Below are 19235 nucleotides of genomic sequence, written 5' to 3'. Positions count from 1 at the left end.
GAAAGGGGTGTGGGGGTGAGTGAAGAGATTAGACAACAATCGTGCACCTATGGATGAGGACAGTGGGTGGGGAGGGAGGGCAGAGGGTGGGGTTGGAACCGGGTGGAGGGGATTTATGGTGGGAAAAAAGAGTAACTAATGTAATAATCTGAACAATAAAGATTTAATTAAAAAAATAAATAAAAGTGATACATTAAATCTGAAAGGATAGTGTTTTGAAAAGTTCAATTGGAGGTAGATGCCAGCTACTAGGGATCAGGAAAGCGTGGCCTTTGGGCGAAGTCAGCCTGCCGCTTAGTTTGTAAGTGAAGTATATCGGAGCCCAGCCACGCTCACTGAGCAACTGACCACAGAGAGCAGGTGGCCCCGGAGGCTAAACTGTTTACTGTCTGGCTCTTTATAGGAAAGTTTCCTGACCCTTAGGCTACTTCATTAATGTATTTGTTTATTCAACAAGTACTTGTTAAGTGCATGCTACATGCCAGACATTGCATCAGATGCTGGATATGTTATGCTAAACAAAAACAAGCAAAACAGGCGTAATTTCTGTCACAGCGGGCGGTGATGGAAACTGCAGTGTTTGAGAGCTGTACAGACTGATCAGGGAGGGGTTTCCCAGAGGGGATGCCTCGTCAGCTACCAGTGAGACCTGCCACACGAGGAAGAGCCACGCAGGGGTGAGAAGGATAGAGATAGGAATTACCAGGGAGTGGGGTGCACACGCAGTTCCTGAGACAGGGAAGACCTTGGCTTGAGAGTGGGTGGAAGGCGGCCGGCCAGTGAGGTGCGGTGAGCAAGGTGCGGTGAGCAAGGTGGGAGGGTGGATGGAGGAGGCTGAAAGGCAGGCTTTGGCCAGATCCGGGGGAGTCTTCTAGCCTTTGAGAAACAGATGCTTATTAATCTGAGTTTAACAAGAAACCACTGGAGAATTTTAAGGAATGTGAAATAAAACAGTTTTCAGTGGAAAAAAAAAAACACTAACTAATAACAGATTAGGACATGAGCCCAGAGAAAGAATATGACCAGCTCAGTGACTTCCCAGAGTCTCACTCAGCACGAGAGCGGGGAAACCAGGCCCGCAGCCTGGCGTGCCCACTGCAGAGCCTGCGCCGGACCCGCAGCCTGGCATGCCCACTGCAGAGCCTGCGCCGGACCCGCAGCCTGGCATGCCCACTGCAGAGCCTGCGCCGGACCCGCAGCCTGGCATGCCCACTGCAGAGCCTGCGCCGGACCCGCAGCCTGGCATGCCCACTGCAGAGCCTGCGCTGGACCCACAGCCTGGTGTGCCCACTGCAGACCCTGCCTCAGCTGGAACTTGCAGTTTATTCAGAGACAAAACCAGTGCCGGGAACAATCAGAGATGCAAAGTCAACATGGCAGCTGTAAGCTAGATTGCAATGCATCTCAGAATGAGAAGGGCTGTGTTTGTCTTCCCATTGCAGAAGCAATGCTTCCTGCTGGTAAACAATGGAGATGCTATAGGGCAGTGGCAGGCAAACTCATTAGTCAACAGAGCCAAATATCAACAGTACAATTGAAATTTCTTTTGAGAGCCAAATTTTTTAAACTTAAACTATATAGGTAGGTACATTGTTATTAACTTAATTAGGGTACTCCTAAGGCTTAGGAAGAGCCAGACTGAAGGGGCCAAAGAGCCGCATGTGGCTCGTGAGCTGCAGTTTGCCGACCACTGCTATAGCGCTTCCAGAGCAGGAGGTGGCAGCCTGTGATCCTGGCTCTCCTGGTGCCAGGGTAGCCACTCCCAGCTCCCATGTTGCCTTAGGCCTGCACATGCCCCATCTCACAAAAGGACGTAAGCATTAAGGAAAGATGGATCACACCACATATAATGTTATAAAAACTATTTTTCCGTGCACACCAAGGAGCTATTTGAAGGTAAAACGGACTTTATGTTTTTCCTAAGCCTTTATAAAGGTGCACTCACTTTTTCTAGACTGACAGATAATTTCTTGGTACGGGACACTCATTTAGCTCCAGCTAGTTCCAGCAGGATGGCCCAAGTGCACTGACATCAGTCATAGTTAGTGTCGTCATTATCACTGTTGCCGAAAGTTCATCATCTTTGCCAAAGGGTCATAGTTGGGTCACATGACAGGAACAGGTTAGCGCCTTCCTGACTCTGCAGTACATGGCTCCATCCTTTCTCAAATCACTCTCAATGTGTGTGCACGCGAGTGCCTATGTATGTGTGTGCCTATGTGTGTGTGAGTGTGTGTATAAAACAAATCAGGTTTATTTAGATGCGGTAATCTGAAGTAAATTTACTCATATTAGGTGTAGTGTTTGATCAGCTCTGGCAGATGTGTACAGTAGTATGATCACCATAACACTCGCACTGTCCATTACTTTCCTAGCCTCCCTTCCTCTTAGCATTAATCTCCTCCTCCCACTCCTGGCCTCAGGCCACCACCGGCCTGCTTTCAGGACTTGTAGCTCTGTGTTTTCCAGAAAGCCGTGTGCATGGGATCAGGAAGCGCGGGCCCTTCTGTGGCTGCTCCTCACGTGGTATAATGCGTTTGAGCGTCATCCAGGATGTCCCATGTGTCAGGAGCGTGCTGCTTGTCATTGCTGAGTAGTGTCCCATTGAATAAATAGTCCACGTGTGTCTCTCGTTGCACTGATCACCATAATTGACATATGGAGCGTTTCCCTCCTGAGTAGCCACACACCGGCCCTGGGTGGACACACGTTCTAGCTCCCGAGGGGGCGGGCTGGTCAGCGTGGTCAGTGTGTGCATGGCTGACAGGAAGCTGCCGGCTGTCTTCCGTGAGATTTCCAAACCCTCACCCCACTTGGTGACGTCAGTCTTTGATTTTAGCCACTTCAGGGAGTGGTCCCGTGGCCTGGTGCTCCTCTCCTGGCACGTCCTGTGGCCTTAGTTTGCACTTGCCTGATAACTCATGATTTTGAACACATATATTTTCATGTGCGTACTGTCCTTTCATATACCTTCTTTAGAAAAATGTCTTTTCTCTATTTTTAAAAACCAAGCTGTGTGTCTTCTTGTAACTGAATTATGAGATTTCTGCGTGTATGCAGAGTGCATGCCTTACATTGGGTGCCTGTGTGTCTGATGCTGCCCTAACTTCCGGGGCTCTGTTCTGACCCCTCCGCCACGAGGCCTGATGGGAGAGCGGGTGAGTGTGTGCCTCCCTGGAGGAGGGGGGTGGGGGGAGACACCAAGGAGCCTCACTGTCTTGCTGGCCCTCGATTGGCTTCTAAGAATTTGGTGAAATTTAATTTTTTAAATTAATTTTTTTCTTCTTACCCATTCTCATAACAGCCACTCGTTTGCCCCATGCTCTGCCACGAATGGACCATTCTTGTACCCTCTCTCCTTGGGGGGCCTCTCTCCTTGGCGGGGCTTCTCAGACCCTTCGTGATGATCTGACTTTTTGTTTGTCACAGTGAGAGCGGCAGCATCTTCCTGCTTCCTGGCCGTCCTCTCTGTGCCCGGGACAGGACAGGACTCAGTGTGGTGGTTGCTGGGGGGAGAGGGGGTGGGCGGGGATACAAGGTGAGGGACAGAGACTTGACTTGGGTGGTGAATACGGATGATATGCTGTAGAATTGTGCACTGAAACCTGTAGAATTGTGTTCACTGGTGTCACCCAATAAAGGTGATACAAAGGAAGAAATAAAAAGGCTCTTGCAGCACGTGGCACCCGTCTCTCCCCGTGCAGCCAGTAGCCCGGCGCCTGGCTCTCAGGTGGCAGAGGCCGGGGGTTTGGCCATCCAGGGGGTCCCTCAGGCTGCCTGGTTCCCCCATACCCCTGGGACTCTTCCCCTCGTCCTTGCTCAGCGTTTGCACAGAGCTGCCTGTGGCCACTCTCCGTGTTCACTCAGGATCTGCCCCTGGACGTTTACACTAGCGATGCCTGCGCGTGGAAGAGAGTGCAACTTCCAACCGCGCTCAGTGCCAGGTGCTCAGCTCCCCTCAGAGCAGCCTCCTCCTTCCCCACAGCCTGTTTGAGCCTCCAGGCCCCGCCCTCTGTGGCGGTGGGCCCCGCCCCCCATTGTGGGCCCCCCATGGGACCTGGTGTACAGGCCTGGTGCCACTCTCCCAGGCCCACACCTCGGGGGCCTGCTGAGCTGGAATTCGGAACATGAACTTAGGTGAGCCTTTCCCTCCAGCCCTGGCCACAGACCTCGCTGTTCTGTCCTCAGATGCCCACTGTGTCTGCGATGGTGGTACCAGCCCTGTGCGGCTGGGTACTTGCAACCAGTGCAGACACCCCTTTCAAGCAGGTTTGGGGTGTGGGCTCCCCTGTCCTGCCCCCTCTGCCCCCACCAAGGCTGTGGTCCCTGCCTGAAGCACAGGGAACACATCTATTCTCCAATAAGAATGGGCGGAGGAGCAAAGCTGGTGGAGGGCCTGGTGGTCTGGAGAATCCACGAGGATGAGCCCCTGCGGCTGCGGGAGCCGCCAGCGGAGCCTGCGCTGTGGGCACGTCCTGGCGATGGGGCGGCTCCACTTGGCTGTGGCTGCGAGGTCCCCAGACGTGGCTGTGAAACTTCACTCCCTGTCCCAGGCACCCTAGACAGGCTGACCCCGTCCTGTTCCCTCGGGTGTAAATGTGACAAGACAGGTTATGATCTGCTGTCTAGTCGGACGTGGTTAGACGCGAGATGGGGATTAAGCACCCCTCTCGGGCTGGCTGGCTCTATCTCCCAGGGAATTTGGTCACAGTCGGTCTCGCAGCCCCAGGCAGTTGGGGTGCCTCATGGCTCCTTTTCCCTGGAAGCCAGGGCACTTGAGGACACCCCTGTAATTAAGTTGCACCCACAGTTGGGCTCGCACCGAGGCCTGTCGCAGGTGGGGTAATGTCTGTGCTTATTAAGGACGAGGCCACAAAGTCCCAAACCGCATGGCTCCCAGCTCAACCACTAACCGAGAGCACCTTGGTGACTTGGAAAATATATTTGCCGAGGGCCAGGGGCTTATGAATGCTGTTCTCCGACTAGCTGATTCCGTGACCAGTCGTTCGTCAGAATCAGACTTGAAGCCTCTGCCCGCTCCCACGCTGGGCTGTGGCCCTGTCCATGCCCACGCCCTGGGGACAGCGCCCGGGCTGCCGGGTCGTCACGCAGGGCTGGCCTCGCTTTAACGGCAGGAAATTAGTTTTTCACGTGCTGATCTTGACGGGTCAGTGTCAGGAGTGGGCGTCTGTGGCCATTCATTCATTGACCCCATCCCCCAAATCCCCTCGGTGAAATCCAAGAGGAGGTGGGGCAGGCGCGCTAGTACAAGGGAAGCCCGCGGCTCAGCAAGCCCATCGGCCTCTTTGGCTTCTATTGACCCAAACTCTTCCCAGGCATGTTGACCCTGGAGAACCAGGCCCCCCGGGGGAGGCGGTTGCAGTCTCTCCTACTCCTGGTTGGCTGGAGGTTGGGACTGCATTTAAAGACTTGACTTAACTTTAGAGCATGCCACTGGAGCCTGTGCTGGGCTGTGTCTGCCCCTTTTCTGGCCTCGCTCACAAATGAGGGTTTGCCTCACGGTGGTGAGATTTGGGCAAGAGCACAGAGCTTTGTGGAAGTCGGGGCTCACGCAGCCTGGGGGTCCTGGCTTTGGGCTGACAGGAGGGAATAATCCAGTCCTGCCGCACGGGAAGGGCCCGGATCCTGGAACATGTGCCCTCTGATGTGTTTGAAGCAGAATTTTGGTTTCATTATGAAGTTTTGTTTTTTTTCTTTGTTAGAGTACAAATGCCTGAAGGCCAGGGAGGGATAAATCTGTATTTTTTTAAAAAAATGAAATAATAAAAAATAAATGTTAACCCTTAAGTATTTTCAGACCCAAAAAATAAAAAGACTAACGGCAGCTTGAAGGAATGTTTTCCTCTCATGAGTTCTACATGGGAGTCACCACATGCAGTGGTGCTCCCTCTTCTTTGCGGAAAAGTCTGCCTGCTCCCCTGAACCGCCGGGCACGGGCCACTACCTGGCTCTAGACCAGTAGGCTCTCAGTCTGACTCTGGGCAGAGTGGCCGTGGGCTGCGGGCACTGTGGGCCGTGGGCGCCATGGGCACCATGGGCTGTGGGCCGTGGGCACCATGGGGGCTGTGGGCCATGGGCACTGTGGGCATTGTGGGCACTGTGGGTCATGGGCACCGTGGGCCATGGGCACCGTGGGCACCGTGGGTCGTGGGCACCATGGGTCATGGGCACTGTGTACCATGGGCACCGTGAGCCATGGGTACCGTGGGCTGTGGGCACCTTGGGCCGTGGGCACCGTGGGCTGTGGGCTCCATGGGTCGTGGGCACCGTGGGTTGTGGGCACCGTGTACCATGGGCACCGTGAGCCACGGGTACTGTGGGCCGTGGGCACCGTGGGCTGTGGGCTCCGTGGGTCGTGGGCACCGTGGGTCGTGGGCACCGTGTACCATGGGCACCGTGAGCCACGGGTACTGTGGGCCGTGGGCACCGTGGGCTGTGGGCACTGTGGGCTGGCCGGCAGGAGGGCCAGAAGGGAGGACACGGGGTCATTTCCGCTGCAGCTTCGCTGGGTGGAAGATGGCTGAGCGCTGTGAGCTGTGGGAAAGGACCCCACTCATGTAACCATGACAGGGGACCTGGGGTGGGCTGTGTGCACTGTCTGGACACCCCCACCACTTCCCTGTAAATCAAACACGTTCTAAAGTGAAAACTTTAAAAATAAGTAAGAGTTTACCGGACTCGGCTGAAGAGAAAGGCACTTCAGGCAAAGGGACTGGACGCAGTGCGCCAGGAGGGAACGTGATGCGCCCGGACATCCGAGGGGCGTGGCGGCGGGGGCGGGGGTGCATGTGGCTGTGAAAACTGCAGTGAAGCTGAGGGTCAAGGTTGGGTCTGCATTAGGAAGGCCTTCCTTTTAGGCCAAGCTTAAAAGCGTTAGGATTTATCCTGTAGAAAACGGGAAGTCATTGGAAAAATTTAATTAGCGCAGTCATGTTTGAGTTTGTTTATTGTAAAGGTACCTGTCCCCACCTGGGAGGGGCTGGGAGAGAGGGTGTTGGGGTGATGAGACCAACGGGAGGCGGTGCAATCGCCGGGACAGAGTTCCGGTGCCCTGCGCCCGGCAGTGGCTGGAGGCCCAGGGGCGTGGACAGGCCCCGAGGGGCAGTCCGTGGAGCTGAGCCCAAACCCAGAGGATCTCACTTCATCCCACTGCTTCTCCCAGCCCCATTCTCCATTCCACGGCTGATTGCAATCCCAGTGGAGACACCGGTGGAGCTGGCTGATCAAGGTCACGCAGAGCCCATCACAGGCCCTCACCCACGCCAGGCATCACGGGTCGGAGAGGTGCCTTCACCCAGGCCAGGGGGTTCAGCAGCAGGTGTTAGAAATGCCAGTCCTGGTGCCGGACAGAGTGCCCCTCCCTGGAATGGATCTATCACCACGAGGACAAGATTGCCTCCAGGATGTCACTGCGGGGGTCCAGCCCTCAGCCCAGGAGGTGCAGCAGACCGCGCCTTGGGGTTCAGCGGCCCCAAGGCCTGTGCGCCATTGTGGAGAGCAGGTGCGGCGGCCCGCGTGCACACAGGGCCCCGCGGGCATGTAAGAAGCTGGGTCAGCACCGTGGCCCTTTAGGCTGAGTGTGTGCTCTTCCTCTGAGCAGCGTTTGAATCCGCTGCAGGATTGCTCCGGGCCCAGCGCCGTTCCCGAGACCCAGGGGAGACACAGCATGCGCTCTCCTCACTGTGCCAGTCCCAGAGCTTGGTGTCTCTGGGGTTCCTGAAAGGGAGTATTGGGTAGATCTTCCCTTTGCTCTTCCCTGCAGTGCCCCTAAGATCAGTCCGTGGCGTGGGGAGCTCCTCAGAGCAGCCCCGCTCTTGCCCGAGCAGCTCGTCCTCACAGCGGGGCAGCCTGTAGTCGGGAGTGTGGGCCTTCGTGGTCAGGCCTGAGTGACAGCAGGAGTTTCCAGGTTCCTTTTAGCTGGTTCCGGAGCATGTGCGTCATCTGCTGTGCCTGCCCTAGGCCTCTGGGTGCAGCATCTTCCGGGTGGAATGGTCCCAGATGCAAGGTCCCGCGTGCAGCCGCTGTGATGTCAGGGCTAGGGAGGTGCCGGGAGAGCAGACGTGTCGTTAGGCGACACTACTGGTGGCACCGTGAGGGCCCCGGTGGCACTTTTCCTTAGAGGGGTGGCTCTTCTTGGCCTGATGAAAAGCAGAGGCTGCCTGGGACCCCTTGCTACTCACATAGAGGCCATGGGTCAGCAGCCGCACCCGGAGCACATTGGACAGAAGTAATCGGGGCCGGGGAATCCGAAAGCACATGCGAAGGCGGGGTGATCTGTGTGCCTGTCATAGCTGGAGGATCGCTGTGCTAGTCCATACTGTGGTTCATGATCTTGGCTACACAGTAGAATCGCCTGGGAGCTAAAACGTCCACATCTCCTTCACCACAGACCAGGAAGCTGAGCCCTGCCGGCGGGCCGGGCTTGGGGAGGGTTGGAAGCCCTTGTAGGAGATTCTGCTCTGCCCCATGTTAGCGCTGGCCTCGCGGCTGGAAAACAGGGGCTGTCACTCAGGATTGCAGGGAAGCCTTCACTTCCCATGTGACCAAGAGCTGATCTGGACAAGCTGGCTGGAGATGGGGCTGTATCTGTATTTTTTACCCTCACACATGAACAGTGAGGTGCCAGGCTTCTTTCCCTGCATCTAGAGGGTTCAGGAATCTGGAGAAGGGGCTGCGCGTAAATTAAAAAAGAGACTAGACATGAAATACAAATTTGGAAGGCATTTTGGGGAGCCAGAGGAGACCTAGCTTCAGTAACCACGTTCTCTGAATCTCTGGACCCAGGGCTCTTTATTAACACAAACTGCCCTAAAGCAAAGCAGATATACATATCAAAAGGTAAGGTTTGGTATACAGTAGGCATTGTCAGTTAGGGGGAACTGCCTTCCGCTCTCTCAGTAGCAGGCAAAAATATATGCAAATCTTTAGGTTTGGGGAAATGCTTTCGGCTACTCCAGCAGGCAATAGTATGTATCTTCAGCCCTGCTGAAGCCTCAAGGTTCCATCAACCTCTTGATGAACTTCTTGCATTTATGACCTGCTGGAATTAGCCTCCAGCAGTGGGGAATCACTGATGGGATGGAGAGTACCGGAAGGGGAAGCCATTCTGAGAACAGCTGTTTCCTTTTGTCTCTGAGCCCAGACAGGCCCCAGAGCAGCCGGGAACATGTCAGGACGCTGTAGGCTCGGGCGCAGCAGGCCTGGCACGGGATTCTGGCCTCCGTGTGCACACCCGGGAAACGACCTACACACATGCAGGCAGGCATGCGTGCTGGGCCTGCCGCAGGCCCCGGGTGGGACAAGCTACACCCCGTCACCTGCTTCTGCGAAGCGCCATCCTGCGCCGCTGGCGGTGGCCATGCGAACGCCAGGGCCCGCTGGTCTGGGAGAGTCAGAGGAGTAACTAAAGGGAGAGGACACTCTGTGGGCGACACGGTGACAGGGCTGCAGCCAGTGGACAGAATGAAGCGGCATAGACGTTCACTCCAGAAACAGGTTTTGACCGTGGGTTTCACTGAAAGAACGAGGCAAGCCCTCGGGGCAGCCTTGTCTGACACTCTTGTCCCTGAGGGCGGCCCTGGGTCTCTGAGGAGCCCCGTGGTCAGTGCACCTGCCGTGCCTTGTCCCGGTGTAGGCAGCAGCCGCAGGCTGTGCACAGGCGCCATCTGCCCCTCACGCTCCCTCTTTCCTTCACAGCTGGCGACGTGGGACTCGGAGAAGGGCCTGAACGGCAGCCTGCAGGAGAGGCCCATGGGCAGCCGCCTCCAGGGACTGACTCTCAAAGTGGTGACTGTCTTGGTAGGCTCCTGGGCTCCTGGGCTCCTGGGCTCCTGGGCTCCTGGGCTCCTGGGCTCCTGGGCCCTAGGAGGGGGGCGGGGGGCCGGGCTCCTCTGGCTTCTGAGGCGGAGGTGTGTCTGGTTTCGGGCTGGGTTTGGAGAGACGGGATCTTCCGTGGTGGCCTGAGCTCCCATAGGACCGTTCGCGCCATAGTCAACGTGGCGAGGACGGAAGAGCACAGCCTCTGCCTCCCAGGCGTGCAGAGCAGTGGTGCGAGGGGACGTTTCCCGGCACCCAGCACCCCTGACGGGCCACGTGACACAGGCTTCATAATGAAGACTATTGGTTGCAGTTTTTCTGCACAATTGTCCCGGAATCACAGACATTACCTCATCAGGGACCTTAGGGACATCTTCCTTTCAGTTTCTCCTCTAACCTGTTGAGAACTGCAGGAGGAAGCTTAGGTGAGCTCTGGTTAGCAGGCGGGCAGGTGCAGACTTCCCTCTGTCCGGGCAGGCACACCCTCGCCAGCAGCGCTCTCTGTACGCACACCACAGACAAGAAGCACATCCCTTGCCCTCAAAAACCGTTACATTAACGAGATACGTTCCCTGGGGCTGTTCGCCAGAGGCTGCCCCTGTTCAGGGTCACAGGGCGGGTGGCAGCGCCCGGGCGTTTGCCAGACGTCACGTCCCTGCAGGATCACGTGGCTGTGCTCAGGGCGTGGCTTGGGAGTGGGATTCAGTCCTATCCTCTCCTGTCCTTTGACTTATGATATGCTCATGGCCCGTGAATCAGCATCCATTCCCTAGTGCAGCCTGGTAGATGCTACGCTTCTCTCAGCCCAGCATCGCAGAACTTCATTGTCATTAAGCTCCTGGATGAGAAATATCCATGCCTCTTAGCTGGGTCCCGAGGAATGATGGCATTTCCTAAGGGCAGAGCTCGGGCTGTCACAGGTGAAGGAGTGGAAGGAGCCGTGTGACCTGGGAGACGGGTCTGGGCAGAGCCGGGATGACGTAACCCAGGTTGTAAGGCTGTACCCCATGGCATGCCGGCCACAGGGCCTTCCGGCATGACCGAGAGCCCGGAAAGGGCAGAGGTCTCAGGCTGCAGCCTCACCGGGTGAAGGCGTGCACTGTCTGCAGCGTTCCAGCGGCCGCCACCAGCTTGGTCTCGGCACCTGGGCGCGTGGCTGCTGGCCTGGTAGGTGTTGACACTGCTCATTCTGTGGCCTCAGGAGGAGCCTTTTGTGATGGTGGCCGAGAACATCCTCGGGCAGCCCAAGCGCTACAAAGGCTTCTCCGTGGACGTCCTGGATGCGCTGGCCAAGGCCCTGGGCTTCAAGTATGAGATCTACCAGGCCCCTGACGGCGGGTATGGCCACCAGCTCCACAACACCTCCTGGAACGGCATGATCGGGGAGCTCATCAGCAAGGTAGGTCCCCGAGCAGGTCCCCAGGGGCACCCCGCCTGCCTGGTGGGGGTACCCAAATGTGGCCCATTGAGCAGCTGGAACCTTGGGACCACAGTTACCACTTTCACACATAAGCACTCTCTTTCTCCACAATCCTCTCCCCACCATCCCCCGTTTCCTGCTCCTTTGCTCAGTCCCTGGCTCTCTCTGTTTTCCTTCTGTGCCCATTGCTCCGCTTCCTGAGAAGCCTGTCCCTGTGCCTGCTCTGTAATGTACCCCAGGAAGCCCACCCCTACATGTGTGCTGAGGGGGGAAACTCGTTCTCAACGGGGGCACTGCTGATGCCAGTTCTCCTCCCTCACGTGGCCCATCAGTGAGGTGCATGTGTGTGTACGTGCATGTGCATGTGTGTGTGCGTGCATGCATGTGTGTGTCTGCATTGCTTGCACTGCGTGTGCAGCTGGCTGGCATTCCTCAGCTAGTTCCAGTTCGTCCACCAATATAGAACCATTACTCCTCTCCCTGCTGTGGAACCTGAGTCTGCACTGAGACCCACACATGAGGCCAAGTCACCGTGTCCCCATTCCTGCCCCTGTCATCTCAGGAGCCCTGGCCATTTCCTCACAATCATTTAGGATGGTGGCCTATGATGCAACCCACCCTCTCCACCATCACTGTCACCCTGTCTCCACCCACCCGGAGGTTTCTGCAGTGCCTGTGGACAGCTGTGGGGTCACAGTGCTTTGAACTTCTCACCACCAGTGACCTTCGCTAGTTCCTCACTCAGCACCCACATCCATGTATCTTTTAAATATATATACATTTAAAATATATATTCTATATAATAAAAGCCTAATATGCTAAGTGTCTAGTCAACTGGTTGGCCATTCAACCAACCAAAGTGTAATATGCTAAGAATGCTCAACTGCTTGCTATGACTTGCACTGACCACCAAGGGTCAGGTGCTCTGACTGGTAGGTTAGCTTGCTGCTGTGGTCCGGCCAATCGGGACTCAGTGAGATAGGCTGGACACCCCCTGAAGCCCTCCCGCAGTCACTCCCCAGCTGGCCAACCTCCCACATCCCTCTCCAGCCCTGATTGTGCACCGGTGGGGTCTCTTGGCCTGGCCTGCACCCTCTCACAATCCGGGACTCCTTGGGGGATGTCGGAGAGCTGATTTCGGCCCCACCCACAGGGGGAGCGCTGCTCAGCCAGAAGCCGGGCTAAGGGATAACAAGCACAGTGATCAGGTGCTCTGACTGGTAGGTTAGCTTGCTGCTGTGGTCCGGCCAATCGGGACTCAGTGAGATAGGCTGGACACCCCCTGAAGCCCTCCCGCAGTCACTCCCCAGCTGGCCAACCTCCCACATCCCTCTCCAGCCCTGATTGTGCACCGGTGGGGTCTCTTGGCCTGGCCTGCACCCTCTCACAATCCGGGACTCCTTGGGGGATGTCGGAGAGCTGATTTCGGCCCCATCCCACAGGGGGAGCGCTGCTCAGCCAGAAGCCGGGCTAAGGGATAACAAGCACAGTGACAGTGGTGGGAGCCTCTCCTGCCTCTGCGGCAGCACTAAGGATGTCTGACTGACGGCTTAGGCCCCGAGGGCTCCTGGACTGGGAGAGGGTGCAGGCCGGGCTGAGGGACACCCACCCCACCTTCCCACTCCCCACCGCCCTGAGTGCACAAATTTCATGCACTGGGCCTCTAATATATATATTTCAGAGAAGAATAGAGAGAGAGAGAGAGAGAGAGAGAGAGAGAGAGAGAGAGAGACATCAATGATGAGAGAGAATCATTCATCAGCTGCCTCCTGCACACCCCTCAATGGGGATTGAGCCTGAAACCTGGGTATGTGTCCTGATTGGGAATTGAACCATGACCTCCTGATTCACAGATCAATGCTCAGCCACTGAGCCACACCGGCGGGCACATTCATGCATCTTTTAGCACCCTCCGTGTTGCTGTCACTGTCACATGTCTTGACTACCACCTGTTGTACTTCTGGGTCTTTCGTGGCTTTGCTCCTAGCACACGGCTCCTTTGCTTTACAAACCCCTAAAGGCAGACCCGGGGCCTGCCCGTTGCTATGCAGTTTCCCCAGACGTTAAATAAAACCTCGTTGTAGTATACCTTACATGCCATAAAATTCGCCCATTTCAAATGTACGGTTCAGTGATTTTTAGAAAACCTCAGAGTTGTGCAGCCATCTCCATAACATAGTTTCAGAATATATCCACCACCAGTGAGCTCTCTCACTCATCCACAGTTACTTCCATTCTCACCCAGCTCCTGGCTATCTCCATAGATTCGCTTTCGTGAACATTCAGTATAATATGTGTGATCTTCTGTGTCTGGCCCTTCCCACTCCACATCTGGGTTTGAGGTTCATCCTTCCCAAGGTTTCTGTGCTGTTCGTATCCTTCCTCCTCTCCTGCCTGCTGGGCCTCCGTGGTTGATTCTCCATGTTTTGTGATTCTCAATGTTTTTGATTTCTTGTTGCCCCCAAACCCTGACTTGATGCTATTATCTGTCCTCCGACCCTGATGTTCAGGTGGCTGCATACAGATGGGGCAATCCCAGGTGTCCCTAGGTGGGCGCATGGGCACTGTGGCTCCGCCCCAGCCGGGCCTCGGGGCAGCCTGAGCTCCTTGCTTTGTCCTTGGCAGCATTCCTTAGAGAACGTTTCAAAAGTTGACCTTTCTCCTCGGCAACCTAATAATCTGCCCTCGAAAATTAAACCAAAGAAAGATTGTGCTCTGACCTTGTGGAACAACGTGAAGACGGTTGGGCATGGAATTCTACGTCAGTTTCCTATGAAATTCACATCTGCAGACAAGGGCGGCCCCAGGAGCGGTGTTGCCTCCGGCCCCCAGGCCACCCTCCACCTGTGTTTGCTCCCTTGGCTCCTCTGCACTTGGCGCCATATAGTTTGCCTCCATCCTGTGCGGCAAACGTGTCCTTCACCACCAGGCCCCTTTCTCAGTCAGCTTTGCTCCAACTTGTCTAGATCCTCAAGCATGCGGACAGAACCCCTGGGTCTGGGGTTTGTGATAAGACAGTCAAAGGCGAAGGCCAGAGATGCAAACATGAAAGTGTAGGAGGAGAGCCAATACCATCACCCCGGTATTTCTCCTGCTCTTGGTGTGTTGTTGGGTTTCAGTTCAGAACATCAGCATGTCTGACCCTCTAGCCCACATACTAAGCCTGATAAAATCTATGCATGTTCTCCCAATTTGAATATGTAGGTTAGATCTGTTGTTATGATTGGTCATTTTAAACTAAACCTAATTCTGAGGATGCCTCTGACTTCAAGGCTCAAGAGCCAAGATCCAGATGACCACTGGCCACCGTAGTGGCCTGGGGCTTGAGGTGGGCACTCCAGCCTGGGACTGCCTGCCAGCGTCCCTCTAGGCACAAGGACCCTAACCTCCACCAGTCGGCAGCGCTATCTCACGGTCTGCTTCCATCCTAATGGGGGTCTTTGATTCTTTTTAAAATGAAGCCCATCTTAGAAAGCAAAAATCCTGAGAGGTGCATTTCAGGTCACAGGGCAGCTCGCCCACGAGTTCCCTCCTGGCACGGTGTTCCTGCGTAGAGGCAGCCCCGGCATGCAGGCCCCGGCAGAGGGAGGTGGGACAACAAGGGAAGCGGGGCCCTTTTCTTGGTGGATGGTACTCTCTGGCATAGTCTCTGCATATAAACCAATCAGGGTCTGATACATTAATGAGCTTCAAGGTAGTTGCAAAGCTCACCATACAACTTCCAAAATATTTTAGAAACGAAAGCCGTCAGGGTGTGGCAGGCTGGGGGCCCGGGAGGCTTGACAGGAAAGTGGTGGGTCTGTGCTCCCAGTCTAGGGAGGACCCAGACAAGCTGGAAGACACAGGGGCTTCATGGTGTGTGGGTCCGAGGGACAGGCCAGCCTGAGAAAGGAGGAAGCTGCTGGGGCAGCAGGGAGGAGCTGGAGAAAACTACACGCCACACAGGAGGCAGATGCTTTCCAGCCTCTCGTCTCCAGCCGCGGGTTCCAGGAGCTGTTAGGTCTGGGAGAGAAGTGTACGAGGTAAAGAGGTAAGATCAGACCACTTAGTGCTGGATTTGCCTTAAAACATGCAAGGTCACAGGGTGTCACCTGGAGAGTCCCGTCTTCTCTGGACAGAGCAGTGTCGGCCGCGACGTCCTCTGATGAGACGTTTTGCCTTTCAGAGAGCAGACGTGGCCATCTCTGCCATCACCATCACCCCGGAGAGGGAGAGTGTGGTGGACTTCAGCAAGCGGTACATGGACTACTCGGTGGGGATCCTACTCAAGAAGCCCGAGGAGAAGATCAGCATCTTCTCTCTCTTTGCTCCGTTTGACTTTGCGGTCTGGGCCTGCATCGCGGCAGCCATCCCTGTGGTTGGCGTGCTGATATTCGTGTTGAACCGGATGCAGGCCGTGACGGCTCAGGCTACTGCCCAGCCTCGGCCATCCGCGTCTGCCACCTTGCACAGTGCCATCTGGATCGTCTATGGAGCCTTCGTACAACAAGGTACCTTCCTGGGTTCCTGGTGCTGGGATCGCCTGGAAGAACTTATCTGTTGGCAAAGTTCAAATCCCGGTTCTCCACTTTAGACAGAGTGGGCTGTGGCGTTCCGCCTGGCACTGTCCCCTCCCATGCCAGAATGATTCTATGCTCGCGGGGCTGCCAAACCAAAGGAATCTTGCTTCAGTTTGAAGCCTTAGTGGGAAAACACGACAACTGCTTGGCAATGACCTAAGAGCACTGCAGCCACGCGGGACGCAGCTGCGTCGGACATAGCATGTCTCCCGCCCGAGACGTCTGGGCAGTGCCTGTGGGGTGACAGGACTGTGCAGTTTTCACCAGAAACAGGGAATGGGAAGTCCCTTATCTGAGTGTTGGCTCAGTTTGCACCATAGCACAGCGTGCTCGTGGGGTTGTGTAAGGATAGGCAGTCAGGAACTCTTCCTGCTGCCATGAAGGAGCCCGGAGAGCACTGGCTCGCAGAGGCAGCCCCTCTGAAAGCCGGGAAGAGCCATGCAGTGAGGGCTGCATGTGAGTAAGGTGCCAGGCAGCCCTCATGCTGAGGTCGGAAGGACGCCCGGACCCCCCGGGTAGGAGGTAATTCCTGTCTGTAGAATGCCCGACGCGGCTCCATGTGACCTTGAAAGGGACTGGGCCTGCCCTCAGCCAGGTGGCCGCCAGCAGGTCCTCACAGTGAGCGGAGCCTGCTAACTGGGAGAGTTGGGTGGTAGGGCTTAATCCTTGGTGTTTTGACAGATACCACGTCAGGAAAAGGCCAATCCTGGCTCTTCCATGTCCTCTGGTCCTCCATCCCTTCCCCAGACTGGTGTCTTAGGGTCTTTCCCGGACTGGCACAGTCGCCCCCGCTAAGCTGGCAGCCACTTCTCTGGTCCCCAGCCCATCACCGTGGAGGCTGCCTGCCCAGAGCAGGTCCGTGGGCCGGTGGGAGCGGCAGCCCCAGCCAATCCCCTTTGCTCCGCCCCTCCCGCAGGTGGCGAGTCCTCCGTGAACTCCGTGGCCATGCGCATCGTGATGGGCAGCTGGTGGCTCTTCACCCTCATCGTGTGCTCCTCCTACACGGCCAACCTCGCTGCCTTCCTCACAGTGTCCAGGATGGACAGCCCCATAAGGTAAGACCATCCCCCTCCAGAGCTGTGGCCAGTCAGCTGGGAGGCTGTACAGAGAGGGTGGAAACTTGTCTGCGTGGGCTGGGGTCACCTGTCAGTGACCGACTTGCTCCCAGACCTACGAAGAGCTTCGCTCCTGTTGTGCTTCACTTTATGCACAATTAAGTAAATGTGTAAACGCATTCATATTTCTCTGAACATTTAAATGCTTCGTAGACTAATCAGAACATTAAAAATTAACCAATTAAATTTTTCTCATTTAAACATTGATTACAAACTGATTTAATCAAAAGTTTCTAAACATTCCATTAAAATAATTAAAACCAAAAGTCTAATATATTTTCCAAAACTTCAAACACCTTAAAATTATTTTTAAGAACATGTTAATTATCTTAGTGATTAGAAAACTTATTTAACTTATATTTATGAAATTATAAAAATATTGAAACTAGGGACTAAAATATTTCTTCATTTTACCAAAATGTTAAAAATATGGTATAAAAGACTTAGTTGAACATGATGAAATAACTTGGAAAGGTCTTCACAGAGAAAAATTTTAATTTTTATGAGGTCCAATTTATAAATTTATTCTTTTGTGGGTCCTGCTTTGGCATGAATTTAACTACTTGCCCAGCCCTAGACCCTGAAGATATCCTCCTGTTTTGGGGGTTCTTTTTCCTCAAAAGTTTTGTAGTTTTATATTTCAGTCTACACTTATTTTGAGTTGATTTTTGTATAATGTTTAGGTTGAGTTCTATTTAAACCTTTATTTTTTTTGTCTATGGATGCTCATTTGATCGGCACCATGTATAAAAAACGCTATCCTTCCTTTATTTAGTAATTTGTCAGAAATCAGTTGGACCTATTTGTGGGGTTCTATTTCTGACTTTTCTGTTGAGTCCCATTGGTCTGTGTGCCCACCCCTTTGCCAACAGCCCACTGTCTTTATTACCGTAGCACAGAGTCAGCCTGGATACTGGGCAGAGTGGTTCCTCCCATTTTATTCTTCTTCGTCAAGATTGTTTTAACTATTCTAGGGTCTGCACCTTTACATATAAATTTCCGACTAAGCTTGTCTATGTCTATAAAACCATTTTGGGGGTTATAATAGGAATTGTATTAATTACAGTTGTAATTGCATTAAATCAGTAGGCTATCACTTGGTGTGAATGTTTATTGTGAATGAGTATTGAATTTTGTCAAATGTTTTCTTGACATTACTTGACATGATGATATGATTTTTCTTTTTTAGCTTATAAATACAATAGATTACCATAGCTTATAAATACCATTGATTGTTTTTCAAATATTCTATTCCTTGAATGAATCTCATATGGTCATGGTTTATGAGTCTTTCGTATATTGTTGGATTTGCTGGTATTCTGGCTGAGAATTTTTGCATCTTCATTGATTAGAATATTGGTTTGTGCTTTTATTTTTTGTGCTGTTTTTGGTTGATTTTGATATCTAGGTAGCACAGCTATTTCCCTTTCAGAATCAAGAGTGAGACCATTTGGTTGTATTTCTTCCCGTGAAAGATGATACTAGAACACCTTTATTTCCTTTTCTCTTCCCACTTCGTTGTTTTTTGTTATAGATTCTAAGACTTTAGACCCAGTTTACTATGGTCCTTTCTTTTCCTCTTATTTAAAAGAAATTTAATGGTTTCTCTGAGATTTTTATTTGGCATTTTTATTCTTTTGTTTTATCCCATCCATATTTGTAGTCATTATTTGCTCTGAATTCTGGTTCAATGCTTGTTGGCTGTTTCTTTATTCCATGATCTAGTCATTATTCATATCTTTATTTTGCTGAATTTTTGTTCAGTTAGAGTAGCCCTTTGAGCAATATATTATAGCAGTGATATACTTCCTGAGATAACATATCTGAGAATGTTTTTAGTTGCATATACACACAAATGACTCTTCTCTGGGTGTCACAGTGATATTCTGTATAACTTGTTCTATTGCCTGAATTCTGTAGAATTTGCCCCATTGCTCTTCCTATATTAATGCTACAGAGAACCCCGAGGTGATCCCACTTACCTCTTCCTTCTCCTGTCCTCTTTCCTTTCCTCGCTTCCATTCCCACTATTTTCTTTATCCTCCCCCTTTTACTCCATCTCTTTTCTATCCCCACCCCCTTTTCACCACCCCCTCTCCTTCCCTTACTCTCCTTGTCTTCCTGTCTCCCTCTCCCCCTTCTTTCTGCTCATTCTCTTCTTCCATTTATTTATTCCCTTGTGCTCCTCCTCTGCCCTCCATTCCTCTCCCCTCCTCTCTTCCCTCTTCATCTTCCCCTTTTCCTCCTTCTCCTTTTCTCTCTCTCTCTCTCTCTCTCTCTCTCTCTCTCTCTCTCTCTCTCTTT

General features: G+C 53.5%; 1 protein-coding gene across 1 annotated transcript in view; it reads left to right on the top strand.

Moving 5' to 3' along the window:
- The window catches only part of GRID1 (glutamate receptor, ionotropic, delta 1), a 625808-nt gene that overhangs the window by 491196 nt on the left and 115377 nt on the right, over positions 1–19235 (top strand). Inside the window, exons 10-13 of the mRNA XM_005871153.1 lie at positions 9718–9819; positions 11039–11236; positions 15423–15747; positions 16733–16871. Of these exons, the coding sequence (XP_005871215.1) occupies positions 9718–9819; positions 11039–11236; positions 15423–15747; positions 16733–16871 (764 nt within the window). The remainder of the gene's footprint in view (positions 1–9717; positions 9820–11038; positions 11237–15422; positions 15748–16732; positions 16872–19235) is intronic.

This window comes from Myotis brandtii, unplaced genomic scaffold, assembly GCF_000412655.1.
Source record: "Myotis brandtii unplaced genomic scaffold, ASM41265v1 scaffold33, whole genome shotgun sequence".
In the NCBI taxonomy this organism is placed as follows: Eukaryota; Metazoa; Chordata; class Mammalia; order Chiroptera; family Vespertilionidae; genus Myotis; species Myotis brandtii.
The sequence above is the reverse complement of the archived record's forward strand: the minus strand, read 5'-3'. Positions and strand labels throughout refer to the sequence as shown.